This window comes from Rhodotorula graminis (genome assembly GCF_001329695.1).
Source record: "Rhodotorula graminis WP1 unplaced genomic scaffold RHOBAscaffold_4, whole genome shotgun sequence".
NCBI lineage: Eukaryota > Fungi > Basidiomycota > Microbotryomycetes > Sporidiobolales > Sporidiobolaceae > Rhodotorula > Rhodotorula graminis.
The window spans coordinates 717479-732398 of NW_017264931.1; the positions used below are offsets into that span (position 1 = coordinate 717479).

Sequence of the window (14920 nt, forward strand, 5' to 3'; positions counted from 1 at the left end):
GCTCCCGCTCTTCCGCATCGCAGGCTCACGCGCGCTCGCTAGCCTCGCCCGCCGCACGACGCTCCAACCCTCAACAGCCATGTTCAGCCGGTCGCTGCGTCCCCTCGCGGGCCTCGCCCGCCCCGTCGCCTCGTCGTCGCCCTCCCTCATCGCTCGCGGCCTCGCCACCGAGGCGGCCCGCCCCTTGCGCTCTGGCGAGTACACGACGGTCGAGGACCTGCATGCCAAGACGGCTTCGGAGATCCTGAACGAGCGCGAGAAAGTGAGCCAAGTTTCAGCCCGAACGGTCCACTGCAGCGTGCTGTAGGCTCGAAAGAGTCTTTGGCCCTCTCAGCGGGCCAACGCGCCCGGTCAATCCCTCCAGACACTCGTACTGACTCTATCCCACCCCCTCTTGCTTCCTCGATTGCAGGGCGCCGCCGGTGGTGCGTCCTCCTCTTCCTCCCCCTCGTCGTCGTCTCGGCGCGGCCTCCCTTGGCCCGTCGCCTCCTTTTGCGCGCAAGCTGACACTCTGCCCACACAGCCATGCGCCACTTCACCGTGCGTCCCTCTTCTCGCCCGACTGCGCCAGACAGGAGCACTCGCTCACCCTCTTCTTCCCGTCGTGCAGCTCAACTTCGGTCCTCAGCACCCGGCCGCGCACGGTGTCCTGCGCCTCATCCTCGAGCTCAACGGCGAGGAGATCCTGCGCTCCGACCCGCACATCGGCCTCCTGCACCGCGGCACCGAGAAGCTCATCGAGTACAAGAACTACACCCAGGCGCTGCCTTATTTCGACCGCCTCGACTATGTCTCGATGATGACGAACGAGCTGTGCTACTCTCGCGCCGTCGAGAACCTCCTCAACATCGGTGCGCCCCCCCTCGTCCTCTCCCTCTTCCGCCCTCAGCCGGACGAGAGCTGACCCTCTCGCCTCCTGCAGAGGTCCCCGAGCGCGCCAAGTGGATCCGCACCCTGTTCGGCGAGATCACGCGCATCCTCAACCACCTCATGGCCGTCCTCACCCACGCCATGGGTGCGTCCCCTCCCCCTCCCCCTCCTCGACGACGACGCCGACGAGCCGTCGCTGACCCTCGCTCGCCCACGCAGACGTCGGCGCCCTGACGCCCTTCCTGTGGGGCTTCGAGGAGCGCGAGAAGCTCATGGAGTTCTACGAGCGCGTGTCGGGTGCGCGCCTGCACGCGGCGTACGTGCGCCCGGGCGGCGTCGCGTACGACCTCCCGCACGGCCTCCTCGAGGACATCTACAAGTGGGCGACCGCCTTCTCGCAGCGCGTCGACGAGATCGAGGAGGTCGTGACGGGCAACCGCATCTGGAAGCAGCGCACGGTCGGCGTCGGCCCCGTCACGGCGCAGCAGGCGCTCGACTACTCGTTCTCGGGCGTCATGCTCCGAGGCTCGGGCATCCCGTGGGACATCCGCAAGGTGGCGCCGTACGACGCGTACGACCAGGTCGAGTTTGACGTCCCCGTCGGCAAGAACGGCGACTGCTACGACCGGTACCTGTGCCGCGTCGAGGAGTTCCGCCAGTCGCTCCGCATCATCTACCAGTGCCTCGAGAAGATGCCGCCTGGCCAGATCAAGGTCGACGACCACAAGATTGTGCCGCCGCCGCGTGCGTCGATGAAGGAGTCGATGGAGTCGTGCGTCCACCTCTCCCCCTCGCCGGGACCTCTTCCTCTGCGCCCGAGCCCTCACTCACGCCCTTACCCCGTCCCGCCCACAGGCTCATCCACCACTTCAAGCTCTTCTCGGAGGGCTACTCGGTCCCGCCCGGCGAGACCTACTCGGCCATCGAGGCGCCCAAGGGCGAGATGGGCGTCTACCTCGTCTCGGACGGCTCGAACCGGTGCATCCCTCGCTCTCTCTCTGTCGCTCACGTGCCACCTCGAGGAGCGACTCGAGCGGTCGCCCCTCGGGAGGGCTCCTTCTCAGCGATCAGGGCGAACGAGCACTGACCCTCTGCCCTCCTCTCGCGCACCCGCAGCCCGTACCGCTGCAAGATCCGCGCGCCCGGCTTCGCCCACCTCGCCGGTGCCGACTTTATGGCTCGCGGCTCGTGGCTCCCGGACATGGTCACCATCATCGTGCGTCCGCCTCTCCCTCTCCCTCTCCCTCGCCGGCCTCGCGCCGCTTTCCTCGCTCTCGAAGCAGCACTGACGCTCGAGCTTCGTCACTCGCAGGGCACCATGGACCTCGTGTTCGGCGAGGTCGACCGTTAAGCGGCAGAAGGGCGTGCGACGAGCGCGTCGAGGAGAAGAAGGGACGAGGAGGAGGGAGGGAGCGTTCGACCGGTTCTCTTGTAATTTCTGGCTCCGTTTCGTGCTTCCTGGTGCAGCCCTTTTGTCGAGAGCTCTCGCGAGAGTGCTCTGCTGCCCTGCGTTAGTTGAAGCTCGCGAGCAAGTGCATGCGCGACCGGCTCGCTCGGGCGCACCTTTTGCACCCGCCCTTGACCTCCTCCCACCACCTCGCGACCGCCCGACCTCGCTCGAGCGCGCCACAGCCAAGCTCACCGGCAGTTTGAGCCCCGCGAGCCGCCCTTGCGCACCTGCTGCGCCGCTCGTGCGCCCTCGCCCAGCAGCCGACCTCGTCGACCTGTGCCCGCTCCTCGGCAGCGCCTCGACTTGAGCCTCCAGCACGACAGTCGCCTGCTCGACTCGACCCGCAAGAACCCAGTAGCGCCTGCGCGTCCCCCTCGCTCATCCTGTGCGTCCACGCCTTCCTCTCGCCCCTCCTCCCTCCCCTCCCTCCCCCCTGTCGCATACCCAGCCCCTCGCCTTTTTGTCGGATGATGAGAGAATATCTCGTTTTTAGGAAGTGCCGTCTGATTGCATCGCCAGACACCATGGCGAGCGGCCTCGAAACCGCTCGACCGTCTGGCGAGCTGATGGATTCGAGGACTATTCTGACGGCCTGAGACTCTCTCCCTCTCCCGCGCGCGTGTGCGTGCGTCGAGGGGAGGGTCTCTGCGAGGGCATGCGCGTGCACGGTCGAGCGGGTGGACGAGGACGAGCAGTTTGCGAGGTGCACGAGGCTGCAGAGCGCTGACTCTCGGACCCTCCCGTCGCAGGTTGGCTCGGTCTCGATGTCTCGTTGTTGTAGTTCTGCGTGCAAGCTATCTTTCGAGCCGATGCATGTCTGTGTTTCGAGAGTGAGAGCTGTGAGAGCTGGCCGTCGTCGTTGTCGTCGTCGGAGAAAGTCCGCGTGCTCGTGCTCCTCTGCCCGTCCCGCTCGCGTGCTCCTGCCTCTCCAGCCAGGTGCCCAGTCCCGACAGCAACGACGTCGTTCCTCGTCCTCTCTGCCCACCGCCAGGGACCGACCCTCTGCCGCACTTTCACCCGAGCCTTCTCCATCTCGACCTCGCACCCCGCCGCACGCCGTTCCAAAGCCGCCATGCCTCCCAAGAGTGCGTCTCGCTCCCTCTCTACTGTCCTGCACGCCATGCACCCCGACTGACTCGGCCCCCGCCGGCCCCGCCCACAGAGGTCGTCGCCGTGAGCCTCTCCCCTCTCCCATCTCCCATCTGTCGTCGTCTCCCCACCCCTCGCTGACTCCCTGCGCCTCGTCCTGCGCATGCCCACCCTTTACAGGAGAAGAAGGCCATGCTCGGCCGCCCGAGCAACAACCTCCAGATCGGCATCGTCGGCATGCCCAACGTCGGCAAGAGTTCCCTCTTCAACATCATGTCGCGCTGCGGTGCGTCGTCTCGCTCTCCTTGCCTCTCGGGCCACACTCGCCCAATATTGCGAGCTGACCCTGGACCGAGCGTTTCGCACAGACCTCGGCAAGGTCGCCAACTTCCCCTAGTGCGTCTCGCTCGCGCTTCTCTCTCTCTCGCCTCGACGGCACGCTGACCCTCTCCCTCGTACCTGCAGCGCCACCATCGAGCCCGAGGAGGCCCGTGTCTCGGTCCCCGACGGTGCGTCCTGTCCTCACCTCATTGTCGTCGCACAGCAACGAGCCCTGACCGCTCGCCGCGCACCACAGAGCGCTTCGACTGGCTCGTCGACCTGTACAAGCCCAAGTCGGTCGTGCCCGCCTTCCTCACCTGTGTCGACATTGCCGGTCTCACCAAGGGCGCCTCGACCGGTGCCGGCCTCGGCAACAACTTCCTGGCCAATGTCCGCGCCGTCGACGGCATCTTCCAGGTCATCCGTGCGTCCCTCGTCCTCTTCCTTCTCGACGAGCAGCGAGCACGAGACTGACGAGAGCTCTCGCTTGTGCAGGTGCATTTGACGACGCCGAGGTCATCCACGTCGAGGGCGACGTCGACCCGGTTCGCGACATGAGCATCATTTCGCAGGAGCTCCGGTCCGTCCCGCCCTCTCCCTCCCCTCCTCCTCTGTACCCTTGCGACTCACAGACTGACGCGCTCCCTGCCGCGACAGCCTCAAGGACGCCGAGTGGGTCGAGAAGAAGGCGGACGCGCTCAAGAAGACGCTTCGCGGCGCGACGGGCACGGCCAACCTGCGCGACAAGGCGCTCAAGGAGGAATACGTGCGTCCCTATCTCCCCTTTCTGTCTCTCGGCCCCGTGAGTGCGTGGACGAGAAGATTGACGAGAGTTGGTCCCGCCCCACGCAGGACACGGTCTGCAAGGTCCTCGAGCTCCTCCAGGCGGACAAGGACGTCCGCAAGGGCACCTGGTCCAACAAGGAGGTGCGTCGACTTTCGTTTCTCTCTCTCTCTGCGACGCAGCAGACGAGCCTGACCGTGTGTGCGCGTCGTCGTCGCAGATCGACGTCATCAACGACCTCATGCTCCTCACGGCCAAGCCGGTCACATACCTCGTCAACCTGTCGGAGCGCGACTACATCCGCAAGAAGAACAAGTGGCTGCCCAAGATCAAGGCCTGGATCGACGAGAACGCCCCGGGCGACCTCTTGATCCCGTTCTCGGTCGCGCTCGAGGAGCGCCTCGCCATGGAGTTTGCCGACGACGCCGCCGGCCTCAAGGGCGAGCTCGAGAAGATTGGCACCCAGAGCCAGATTGGCAAGATCATGAAGATCGGGTACCAGAGCCTCAACGTGCGTCTCCTCTTGCTCTTTGTCGCGCACGAGCCCTCGACCGACGCCGGGACTGACTCTCCCTCTCTCTCCCGCCCTCGCCTCGTTCATCAACGCGCAGCTCATCCACTACTTCACTTGCGGCCCCGACGAGGTGCGCGCATGGACCATCCGCTCGGGCCTCCCCGCACCCAAGGCGGCGGGCGTCATCCAGTGCGTCTTCGCCTCTCTCTCTTTCTCTCTCCCTCTCCTCCTCGCGGCCGCCGAACGAGTCGCTCACCCTCGTGCCGCCGTACCTGCGCAGCACCGACTTTGAGAAGAACTTTGTCTGCGGCGAGATCATGCAGTTCTCGGACCTGCAGGAGTACAAGTCGGAGAGCGCCGTCAAGGCGGTGCGTCGCCCTCTCTCTCTCTCTCTCTTTCTCTCTCTCGCCCTCTCTCCTCCTCTCGTGAGCGGCCCTGACTGACTCTCTCGCGACGTCTCCGATGAACAGGCGGGCAAGCAGCAGCAGAAGGGCAAGACGTACGAGGTCCTCGACGGCGACATCTGCTACTGGAAGGCCGGCTAGACGAGTTGCGTCTCTTCTCTTCTCCCAGCAGGACGAGAATGTCGAGGAGCGGCGACGACGTGAAAATAGGATTCTGCCATCGAGCGACGAGCGACGGGCTGCCTCTCGCGAGAGCCCGAGAGCGATGGCCTGGCTCTCGTGAAGGCTCGCGAGCCCGACCGAGAGAGAGATAGAGATAGAGAGCGGTGCATTACGACAACAAGGTCCTCCTCGCCTCGACCTCCTCCTGCCCGTCTACCAATCGCCGCCGCCGTCCCCTCCTCCCCCTCCTCCTCCTCCATCGTCGTCATTGTCGAACAGGTCGCTCCACCCCCAAGTCCCACCGCCCTCCTCCCCGCCCGGATCCTGCGCAGCCCACGGGTCCTGCATGACCTCGCCGTCCTCTGGCGCAAACTCGTCGCCGCCGCCGGGGCGCAGAGAGCCCGAGCCGTACTCTGGCTCGGACGGGTCGCGCTCGCTCGAGGGGAGCGGGCCCGGCATGTTGTCGCCCTCGCCCTCGCCCTGGACCCGCCCGGCCTCGGCGCCCTCGGCTCCCTCGGCCGCACCGCCGCCGCCGCCGCCGAAGCCGCCCATGGGCATCGGAAGGAACATGCCGCCGCCGCCGCCGAGGAGGCCGCCGCGTTGGCGCGTAAAGTAGTCAAAGTCGATCGCTGCGAGGTGGCGAGGCGGGAAGAAGGGAGGGAGGACGAGGGTCCGAGCGGGCGAGGCGAGGAGGAAGGAAGGAGCGGGAGAGGAGGAGAGAGTGGGCGGCGAGGGGAATGTGGAAGAGGATGAGTCAGTTCGAGTTGTGCAACGTCGAGAAGTGGATGGGAGAAACGAGGCGAGAGAGAAAGAGGAAAAGAGAGAGAGGAAGACGCACTGACGGCCGAGGCAAGAAGAACGGCTCGGTGGTCGAGAGGAAGGGCCGGTGCGCGCTCGGCGAGCGCGAGGTCTTCCGACACGGCACTGCTCGTCGCCGACGGGGACGACGCCGCCGCGACAGGCTCGACCGCGGTGCCCGACGCACGTCCCGCCGTCGTCGCCGGGACGGACGAGGCGATCGAGAGCAAGCCCGCCGGCTTCTCGGGCCCCTCGAGCCGCGCCGCGAGGTCGTCGACGACGCCCTCGAAGTGGAGCGCGTACTGGCCCGTGTCGGTAAAGAGCTCTTGGGCGAACCCGACAAAGTTGCGGTCGATCTTGCCGATCGGCGCGTTGGCCTCGTCGCGGACGGTAAAGTCCCACGCGAGGAAGCCCGAGTCGATGCGGCCAAACTGGTCGAACTCGTCGCCGTCGGGCCCGCCTCGACGCAGGAACAGGTTGTAGCGCCGGCGCATGAGGGCCCACTCCTGCTGCGCCTCGCCGATGACCTCGCCGTCGTCGGCCGGGCCGGGCGCCGTGGTCGTCGTCGTCGCGAGCGCCGTCGATGGTGGAGGTGCGCCTGGCGCCTCGAGGCGCTGGAGCTCGTCCTTGGCGTCGCTCGCCGACGTGGTCGACGACGAGGTCGGGGTCGAGACGTAGATGCGCGAGTTGATCCACGAAAAGGGGCGGCGGATGCGGAGGAGGACGTCGCCGGCGGGGCTCATGACGATGGCGCGAAAGGGGCGGTGGGTGCGCAGGAGCTGGCGCGACATGGTGCTGACGACGGACGCCTCCTCCTCGAGGAGGTACCCGAGGATGGCGCCGTCGGGGGCGTTGAGCTGGTAGCGGTTGGCCTGCTCCCAGCCGAGGAAGATGTTGAGGGGCTCGATCTGGCGCGCGACGATGATCGTAGGCTGCGACAGGAGGGCCTTGAGCGGCTCGACCCAGCTGCCCCTCGCGCGGTCGATGACGCCGTGCTCATCGTGCGGGACCTCGACGGTGGCCTGCGCCGGTGGAGGAGGCGTCGCCTGAACGGCTGAAGGCTGCGATGGAGCCTGGTCGTCTTGGCGAACGGCTGGCGGCGAGGTGGTTGCAGGAGGTGGAGGAGGAGGGCGCGAATGCGAACGGCGACGGCGCGCCAGGCGAGAGGCGGGACGGGCTTGCGCGACTGCTGGTAGCAGTGGCGGCTTGCGCAGGAGGGCCTTGGCCACGTTCGACGCTGTTGTCGTGCGGAGCATCGTTGGTCGAAAGGCGAACCTCATCGGCTCGCTCATCCTGCCCTCGTCACTCTCCACCCTCTGGACAAGATGGCGCGCTCCAAGCTGCTCAACCTCGAGGACCAGTTTAGCTTCTACGTGAGCCCACTTCCTCGCCGTCCCCGTCCCTCGCCACCTCTCCCCCACATCGCATCGCCGCAACTTCGCCGCCTTTCCACGCGAGCCTCGAGCCTCTCAGGCCCGTCGGTTGTCGTCGGCTGGCTCGAGGCGGTCCTGTTCGGCAGGTCGGAGGAGCGGCACGGGCGCAAGGTTGAGGCGGGCGGGAGCGGGAGCTGTCGCCGGTCGCCGGCAAACTCGCAACGAGGGCCACACCGTGCTGCAGTGAGCTGACCGCCTGCAACGCACACACAGGCCTCGTACCACACCAACACCAAGAACGTCCTTATCCACGTCCTCTGCGTCCCGACCATCCTCGCCTCGGCCCTCGTCCTCGCACACGGCATCCCCGGCGCCGCCAAGTCGCTCGCCCACTTTGACCTCGACTTCCTCGGCAACACCATCGGTATCGACCTCACGTTCCCTTTCCTGTGGGCCGCCGCCAATGCCACCTATTTCGTCCTGCTCGAGCCTGTCGCTGGGGTGCGTCTCCCTCTTTCTCTTCTTCCAGCATCCAGCCCGAGGCTCACCTGCTTTGCCGCTCGCAGCTGCTCTACGCCCCAATCTTGCTCGCCATGGGCTACTACTCGAACGTCCTGTACTCGACTCACCACGACGCGGCGATGAAGTACGCCGCCGTCGCTCACGTCGCGAGCTGGATCGCTCAATTTATCGGCCATGGAGTGGTGCGTCCTCCTTTCGCCCTCTCGCGGTTCACCGCGAACCGTCACTGACGCCCTCGCGCAGTTCGAGGGCCGAGCGCCAGCGCTCCTCGACTCGCTCCTGCAGAGCGTCGTCCTCGCCGTCTTCTTCGTCTGGCTCGAGGTCCTCTTCGCGCTCGGGTACCGTCCAGCACTCTTCAAGCGCCTTCAAGCTCGTACGGGCGTCGCTGTCGCCGAGTACCGCAAGGACAAGGCGGCCAAGGAGCGCAGCGCGGCAGCGAAGCGGTCGTCGTGAGGCCGGCCCGGTCGACCTGCGGGTCGTGCGGCGAGTTTCCCTGCTTCTCCACTTTGTCGTAGTCTGTCCTCCTCGGCCTGTCAACGAAGAGCTGTCCTTCTAGATGGGTCCCTTGTCTGCGCGAGCGCCGCTTCACGGGCCCGCTCCGTCCGAAAGCGGATCTGCACACACTCGGCATGACGGTGGAGGCCGAGGTGCAGTTGGACGCCTCGCTGGCCTCCTCCTCGCATCCTGCACTGCTGCTCGCACCGATAGCTGCTTGAGCCTGCTCTCCAAGATGTCGCCCGCGATCCCTGAGCTGCCCAACCTCTCCGGCGTCGAGTGAGTCCCTCATCTCCCCGGCCCTCCTCGATCAACCTTTGGCCGCACCTGTGGCTCGAACGTCGGCTCGAGGTACTGGCGGCCGGTCGCGAGCCACCTCGAAAGCTGTACAGCAAGCTGCACGGATGCAGCCGGCCCTGCACGAGGCCACCTCGCTGACCCTCCCCCTGCCCTCCCTCCCTCCTCGACGTACTCGACTTGTCGCCCTCCCCTGCCACAGCTACGCCAAGTTCTTCGCCTCTGGAGCAGCATGCTGCATCCTGTCGCACGGTGGCATGGTCCCGATCGACGTCGTCAAGACCCGCATGCAGGTGCGCCCGTCTCTCGCCTCGTCTCGTCGTCGTGGACTCGAGCTGACCCTCTCACCTGCCTGCAGGTGCGTCGCCTCCGCCACTACGCCAAAACCCTGGCCAAGGGATAGAGCTAACTCTTTGCACCCGCACAGCTCGAACCGCGGCTCAAGAAGCTCGGTATGGTCGGTACCGGCCGCAGCATCGTTGCCGAGGAGGGCCTGCGCGGCCTCGCGACTGGCTTCGGCTCGACGGCCGTTGGCTATTTCCTTCAGGGGGGCTCCAAGTTCATGCTGTACGAGTACTTCAAGGGCCAGCTCGCCGAGATGTCGGGGAGCTACGAGGCCGCCGTCGGGCACCGCACTGCCATCTACCTCGGCGGCGCTGCCATCGCCGAGTTCTTCGCCGACATCCTCCTCACGCCCGCCGAGGCCGTCCGCATCCGCATGGTCTCGGACCGTCACTACGCCACCAACCTCGCGACGGGCTTCAAGCGCATGGCGAGCGAGGGCGGCTTCCGCGAGCTCTACGCCGGGTTCGTCCCGATCCTCGCCAAGCAGATCCCTTGTGCGTCTACCCTCGCCTTCTTCTCTCGATCCACATGTCCTGACCCTGCCACGCGTCCCTTTGTGCAGACGCCGTCGGCCAGTTCCTCGTCAACGAGCTCGCGCACGAGGCGGTCTACAAGCAGATGAGCGAGACCAAGCGCGCCAACCTGACGGCGACCGAGCAGACGGGCATCACGCTCGGCTGCGGTATCACTGCTGTGCGTCCCTCGTCCTGTCTCCTTGGCCTCAAGAGCCCGAATCTGAATTGACGCGCGCGCACGAAACAGGGTGTCGCCGCAGCCGTCCTCTCGCAGCCCGCCGACACGCTCCTCAGGTGCGTCAGCTCCCCTTGTCAGACTGTTTACCGTCGACTGACACGCCTCGACCGCGCAGCCGCATCAACAAGGGCGAGGGAGGTCCCGGATCGGCGACCGTCAAGCTCGTGCGCCTCGCAAAGGAGGCGGGCCCGCTCGGACTCTTTGCCGGCCTCGGGCCTCGTATCGTGCGTCGACGTCTCTTCTCTCCCCTCGCCGTCCTTGTCCTGCCGAGCCCCGAGGCCCGCCGGAACGAGTCCCTGACTCGTTCTCCCTGCTCCATCTTGCCACTTTCCTCCCTTTCACCTGCAGCTCATGACGGCCGGCCTCGTCAGCAGCCAGTTCCTCCTCTACGGCGCCATCAAGGATGCTCTGTGCGTCCCGCATTCTCTCCTCGTTTCCTCAAGTCCGCCCTCGAGCGACACCATTCCCCTCGTCTCGCGGCCCCAATCTCTCGACCGTGTTCCTCGCCCTCGGCCTCATCGATCTGCAGCATCGAGGACGTCGCTCTCGACACCGTTCCAGCACAGTCTGCAGGGCGAGGCGCACCCATCTCGACGCACCTCACTGACTGTCCCTCTCTCTCCCCGTTCCCCCTCGCAGCGGCGCCGGCAAGGGCGTCGAGATCCACAAGGACTAGGGCCCGAGCAAGCTCATTTAGAATACCCTTACTTCCCCTCCCATTTCGTGTCACTAGAATGCCTGCGTTTGTGCCCTCTCGACTCGCGTCGTCCCCCGGATTCGACGGCAGCCTTGGCCGGGACGATTCGACTCTTGACGGGAGAGCACATCTGACGAGACGAGAGAGGCAAAAGCCGAGAGCAGGCTTAGACAGACGTGCCGCCGGCAGCTCGGGAAGGTCGAGCAGAGGAGGTCAGGAGAAGGAGGACCGAGCGCTCTCGGGAGGCTCTCTTCCGCTCGCTTCGACCTCCCGTCCCTCTCGTCGTCGGGTGCGCGAAGCATACCGAGCGAGCTGCTCTCGACGAGAATGGCCGAACGCAAGACTCGATGCGTGGAGTTCTCTCGGTCGCGTTCTTCTCTCGAGGCCCCGCTCGAAGCACTGCGCACAGATTCCGAATGCAAGGGGAACGAGGACAAGGACGACAAGGGTACGGGGCACTACTCGGCGACAAAGACGGCTGCGGCGCCCATGCCTGTGCGCGCAGGGAGAGAGATAGTTAGTGAGGCTGAGAGGGGAAAAAAGGCGGCGAGGAGGGACGGACCGAGGCCGATGCACATGGACGTGACGAGGATCTTGCCACCACGGCGGCGGATCTCGTGCAGGCCGGTCGCGACCTGGCGGGCACCGGTCTGTGGACGAGGCGAACGAGCGAGTCAGTTATTGGCTGCTCGAGAGGACCGTGCGAGAGCGGGGAGGGAAAGCGAGGACGCACGCAGCCGAGAGGGTGGCCGAGAGCAATGGCGCCACTGCGAGAGGAAGTGAGGGTCAATCGTCTGATCGTGGACGAGGGTGCGTGCTCGAGACGAGGAGAGAGAGAGAGAGAGAGGACGCACCCCTTGACGTTGACCTTGTCGTGCGGGAGGCCGAACGTGTCGATGCAGTACGCGAGCATGCTCGCGAACGCCTCGTTGACCTCCCACAGGTCGACGTCGTCCTTCGAGATGCCGCAGCGCTCGAGCACCTTGGGGATGGCGACGGTGGGGCCCTGTCGACGACGAACGCCGAGCAGCGAGGTCAGTTCCGGGCGCTCGAGGACACCGAGAGAGAGAGAGAGAGGAGGACGAGCGACGCACGATACCCATGATGCGCGGCGGGAGACCAGCAACCGACGTCGCGACGTGCTTGCCGAGGATCTCGAGCCCGAGCTCCTCGGCGCGGCGGCGCGTCATGAGGAGGACGCCGGCGACGCCGTCCGTGATCTGGCTCGCGTTGCCGCCCGTCGTCGTGCCGTTGCCCCACTGCGGGAAAGCCTTGCGGATCTTGCCGAGCGCCTCCTTGGTCGTGCCCGGGCGGATGCCGTCGTCCTTGGTGACGAGGACCTTGGTGCGCTGCGGCGTCGGGCCGCCGGCGGGTGCGGGCGTCGACGGGAGCTGGAGCGACTCGATCGGGAGGATCTCCTTGTCGAACAGGCCCGACGACTGGGCCTGGGCCGCACGCTGCTGCGAGATGGCGGCGAGCTCGTCCATGCGCTCGCGCGAGATGTTGAAGTCTGTCGAGGGGTCCGAGGAGGGTCAGTCGCGGCATCTCGCACGGCAGGAGAGCAGAGGACGCACCCTTGGAGACGTTCTCGGACGTCCAGCCCATCGGGTACTGCGTGTCCTTGGCGACCGGGTGGTTGAGAACCTCCTCGGCAAAGTTGTCGGCACCCTGCGAGAGCGACAGAGTCAGTCCCGTTTCCTGACCTCGTCAGGCCCTAGTCGAGCGTACCCTGTCCGGGCTGTGAGGCGGGCAAGGAGAGTCAGCTGCATCCGAGAAGAAAGTTGACGAGGAAGAGGAGGACGCACGTCGCGCTCATGCTCTCGAAGCCGACGGCGAAGCCAATGTCGATCTCGCCGTTGCGGATCTGGCCAGCGACGTGCGAGACGGCCATGAGGCCCGACGAGCAGAAGCTGCGAGAGACGTGCGAGAGTCAGAGAGGTCGCTCAAAAGGGAGAGGGGGAGAGGGTGCACGCACCGGTTGATGATCTGGAGGGGGACCGTGTCGGGGATGCCGGCCGCGAGAGCTGCCGCACGAGCGTCGTAGGGCGCCTTGGGCGGAAGGACGGTGCCTGCGGGAGCGAGTCGAGGTCAGGGCGACGCGGACGAGGCTGTGCGGCGGGGGGAGGAGGACGCACCGACGGTGATGTCGCCAATGAGGGCCGGGTCGATCTTCATCTCGGGAATGGCCGTCTGCGAGCACGATGCGCATAAGTACGGGGCTTCAGGGGCGAGAGGGGAGGATGCCGGCGCGCCTTGAAGAAGGCAATGAGAAGCTCCTGGACGCTCATGTCCTTGAAGCCGCCCTTGCGTGCGCGCTGCATGGGCGTGCGAGCAGCCATGGTGATGACGACTGCGTTCAGGCAAGAGTCGGTCAGTGTGCTGCTGTCGAGGGCCTGCGAGGGAGGCCGGCGGGGAGGGGAGGGGGGGGAGCGAGGGCGCACCATCGTCGGGGCTCTTGCGCAGGAGCTTGCTCTTGCCCGTGCCGCGGATCGAGTCGATGGTGGAAGAGATGAGGCCAGACATGTCGTGCGTGTGTAGCAGAGAGGGTGAGGAGCGAGAGAAGCGAGGGCGAGTCGAGCCATCGTCGGCTCCCCGCGCCGCGGCGCCTGAGAGCCGGAGAGGCCGGACGCGGACCGGGTCTCTCGCTCGCTCGCTTCGACAGGGCCTGCCCTCGGGCCGACTCTCGTAAGCGAACGCCTGCGAGAAGCGCACGTCCCCGAAGCGAGGCGGCCTCGGGACCAACTTTCCGCTCGAGCCGCGGCTCGCTCTCGCACTCTCGTCAGCTCTCTCTCTCTCTCTCCCTCGGTCTCTCGCCGGCAAGGTCTCGTGCGCCCGGCATGCCCTGCAGGCCGACAGGGACGAGAGCGCCGAGAGCGAAAGAGTGGCGAGGAAGAGAGCCGACTCGCGACCCGGTGGGAGGAAGAAAGACGACGGCGGCTGGTGTTGCAACAACAGGGTGGGTACGGCGGGCAGGAATACGACTGCGAGGGCGAGAAAGAGTGTCAGGGTGTGTGTGAGAAAGCGAGAAAGGGAGAACCGAGGACGTACAAAGGAGGATGCACGTCTACTCGAGGACGAAGAGGCCGAGAGCGTAGTACTCGCGCTTGGACGACCCGGGCTGCTCGTCGAGCCACACCATGCCGTCGTCCATGAGCGCCTTCTCGAGCGCGCGCTCGACGCGGTCCAGGTCCCACGGCCCGGCGCCCTTGTCGTCGCGCGCCGTGAACGCCTGCACGTCGTCGCGCGTGACGGCGCCGCGCCCGTTGGCCGACGCCGCCTCACGACGACGAGCGAGTCGCGGTCGAGCCCACCGGGGCTGCACCGCACGACCTTCTTGCCGCCGACCGACAGGATGGCGTACCCGCACCCGAGCGGCTCGAGGGCCTCGATGGCGCGCTGCACGTCGGCCTCGGTGATGGTCGCCTCGCTCGTCGTCGTCGCCGCCGCACCGCCTGCGCCCTTCTTGCCGCCGCCCTTGCCCGCCACCGTGGTCGAGCCCGCGGCGCCGCCGCCGCCGCCTGCTCCTCCTCCTCCTCCTCCTCGCAGCTTGACCACCTCGCGGATGACCTCGTCGAGGGCGACGAGCCCGCCGCTGCGCTCGCGCACGCGCAGGCACACGTCGACGACCTGGACGCCGAGCGCGTAGTACCAGTCGCCGACGCCGATCTTGTCCCACAGGCCTTTGGCGCCGCCGCCGAGCGGGTCGACGCCGAGCTCGGCGCACAGCTGCGAGAAGTGGGACCGGAACGTGGGCGAGCTGAGGATCTTGGCGCGGTGCTGGGACGAGAAGGTCGACAGCGCGGCTTGGAACGTGGCGAGTTGGGACGACAGCGAGGCCGACTGCTGGGCCGCGAGCGAGGTGCCGAGCGAGTTGTACGACTGCGACTGGTCGAGGTACCGCTCGAGCGAGCTCAGCCCTGCGGCTCGCCGTGACATTGGCGAGGCGGGCGGGCGAGGGCGAGCGTGTGGCAGGAGGGAGAGCGGACAGAGGAGGGGGGACGAGGTCGCTGATGAGGCGGAGGTGGGGAAGCCTTTTCCAGCACAGC

At 66.7% G+C, this 14920-nt stretch overlaps 7 protein-coding genes across 7 annotated transcripts; 4 read left to right on the top strand and 3 right to left on the bottom strand.

The window, feature by feature from the left end:
• Positions 1–525: 525 nt before the first annotated feature.
• On the top strand, positions 526–2221 carry RHOBADRAFT_31491 (uncharacterized protein; the record flags this gene model as incomplete). Its single annotated transcript, XM_018412974.1, has 7 exons — positions 526–540; positions 611–851; positions 923–1015; positions 1090–1642; positions 1726–1848; positions 1987–2086; positions 2183–2221. The coding sequence occupies 7 exons, from the start codon at positions 526–528 to the stop codon at positions 2219–2221; spliced, it is 1164 nt and encodes a 387-aa protein (XP_018272447.1).
• A 1006-nt stretch (positions 2222–3227) lies between these two features.
• Positions 3228–5659, top strand: RHOBADRAFT_64743 (uncharacterized protein). The gene is made up of 13 exons (XM_018418569.1): positions 3228–3405; positions 3483–3493; positions 3590–3695; positions 3778–3805; positions 3875–3918; positions 3987–4154; positions 4226–4310; positions 4388–4496; positions 4583–4657; positions 4735–5025; positions 5126–5217; positions 5309–5396; positions 5499–5659. The coding sequence occupies exons 1-13, from the start codon at positions 3393–3395 to the stop codon at positions 5571–5573; spliced, it is 1185 nt and encodes a 394-aa protein (XP_018272448.1). The 5' UTR covers positions 3228–3392; the 3' UTR covers positions 5574–5659.
• Positions 5660–6676: 1017 nt separating this feature from the next.
• On the bottom strand, positions 6677–7336 carry RHOBADRAFT_7793 (uncharacterized protein; the record flags this gene model as incomplete). The annotated part of the gene is made up of 2 exons (XM_018419202.1): positions 6677–6919; positions 7067–7336. Coding segments are annotated over 2 exons (513 nt in total), but the record flags the coding sequence as incomplete, so codon positions are not given.
• Positions 7337–7717: 381 nt separating this feature from the next.
• On the top strand, positions 7718–8740 carry RHOBADRAFT_52412 (uncharacterized protein; the record flags this gene model as incomplete). Its single annotated transcript, XM_018416328.1, has 4 exons — positions 7718–7765; positions 8039–8266; positions 8332–8469; positions 8531–8740. 4 exons carry the CDS (start codon positions 7718–7720, stop codon positions 8738–8740), a joined length of 624 nt encoding a protein of 207 aa, XP_018272450.1.
• A 277-nt stretch (positions 8741–9017) lies between these two features.
• Positions 9018–10853, top strand: RHOBADRAFT_42733 (uncharacterized protein; the record flags this gene model as incomplete). Its single annotated transcript, XM_018414104.1, has 8 exons — positions 9018–9061; positions 9282–9372; positions 9507–9918; positions 9987–10117; positions 10187–10233; positions 10293–10401; positions 10526–10587; positions 10817–10853. The coding sequence occupies 8 exons, from the start codon at positions 9018–9020 to the stop codon at positions 10851–10853; spliced, it is 933 nt and encodes a 310-aa protein (XP_018272451.1).
• Positions 10854–11332: 479 nt separating this feature from the next.
• On the bottom strand, positions 11333–13397 carry RHOBADRAFT_31494 (uncharacterized protein; the record flags this gene model as incomplete). The annotated part of the gene is made up of 11 exons (XM_018412975.1): positions 11333–11367; positions 11437–11524; positions 11608–11641; positions 11729–11880; positions 11969–12384; positions 12449–12542; positions 12676–12784; positions 12850–12943; positions 13010–13064; positions 13127–13224; positions 13316–13397. 11 exons carry the CDS (start codon positions 13395–13397, stop codon positions 11333–11335), a joined length of 1257 nt encoding a protein of 418 aa, XP_018272452.1.
• A 541-nt stretch (positions 13398–13938) lies between these two features.
• RHOBADRAFT_13411 (uncharacterized protein) lies at positions 13939–14810 on the bottom strand (the record flags this gene model as incomplete). Its single annotated transcript, XM_018412141.1, has 3 exons — positions 13939–14103; positions 14157–14333; positions 14427–14810. 3 exons carry the CDS (start codon positions 14808–14810, stop codon positions 13939–13941), a joined length of 726 nt encoding a protein of 241 aa, XP_018272453.1.
• Positions 14811–14920: the final 110 nt, after the last annotated feature.

Coding starts and splice junctions, on each gene's coding strand:
- RHOBADRAFT_64743 (XM_018418569.1), top strand. Junction 3,696..3,777: donor CAACATCATGTCGCGCTGCG/GTGCGTCGTCTC, acceptor CGTTTCGCACAG/ACCTCGGCAAGGTCGCCAAC. Junction 3,806..3,874: donor AAGGTCGCCAACTTCCCCTA/GTGCGTCTCGCT, acceptor TCGTACCTGCAG/CGCCACCATCGAGCCCGAGG.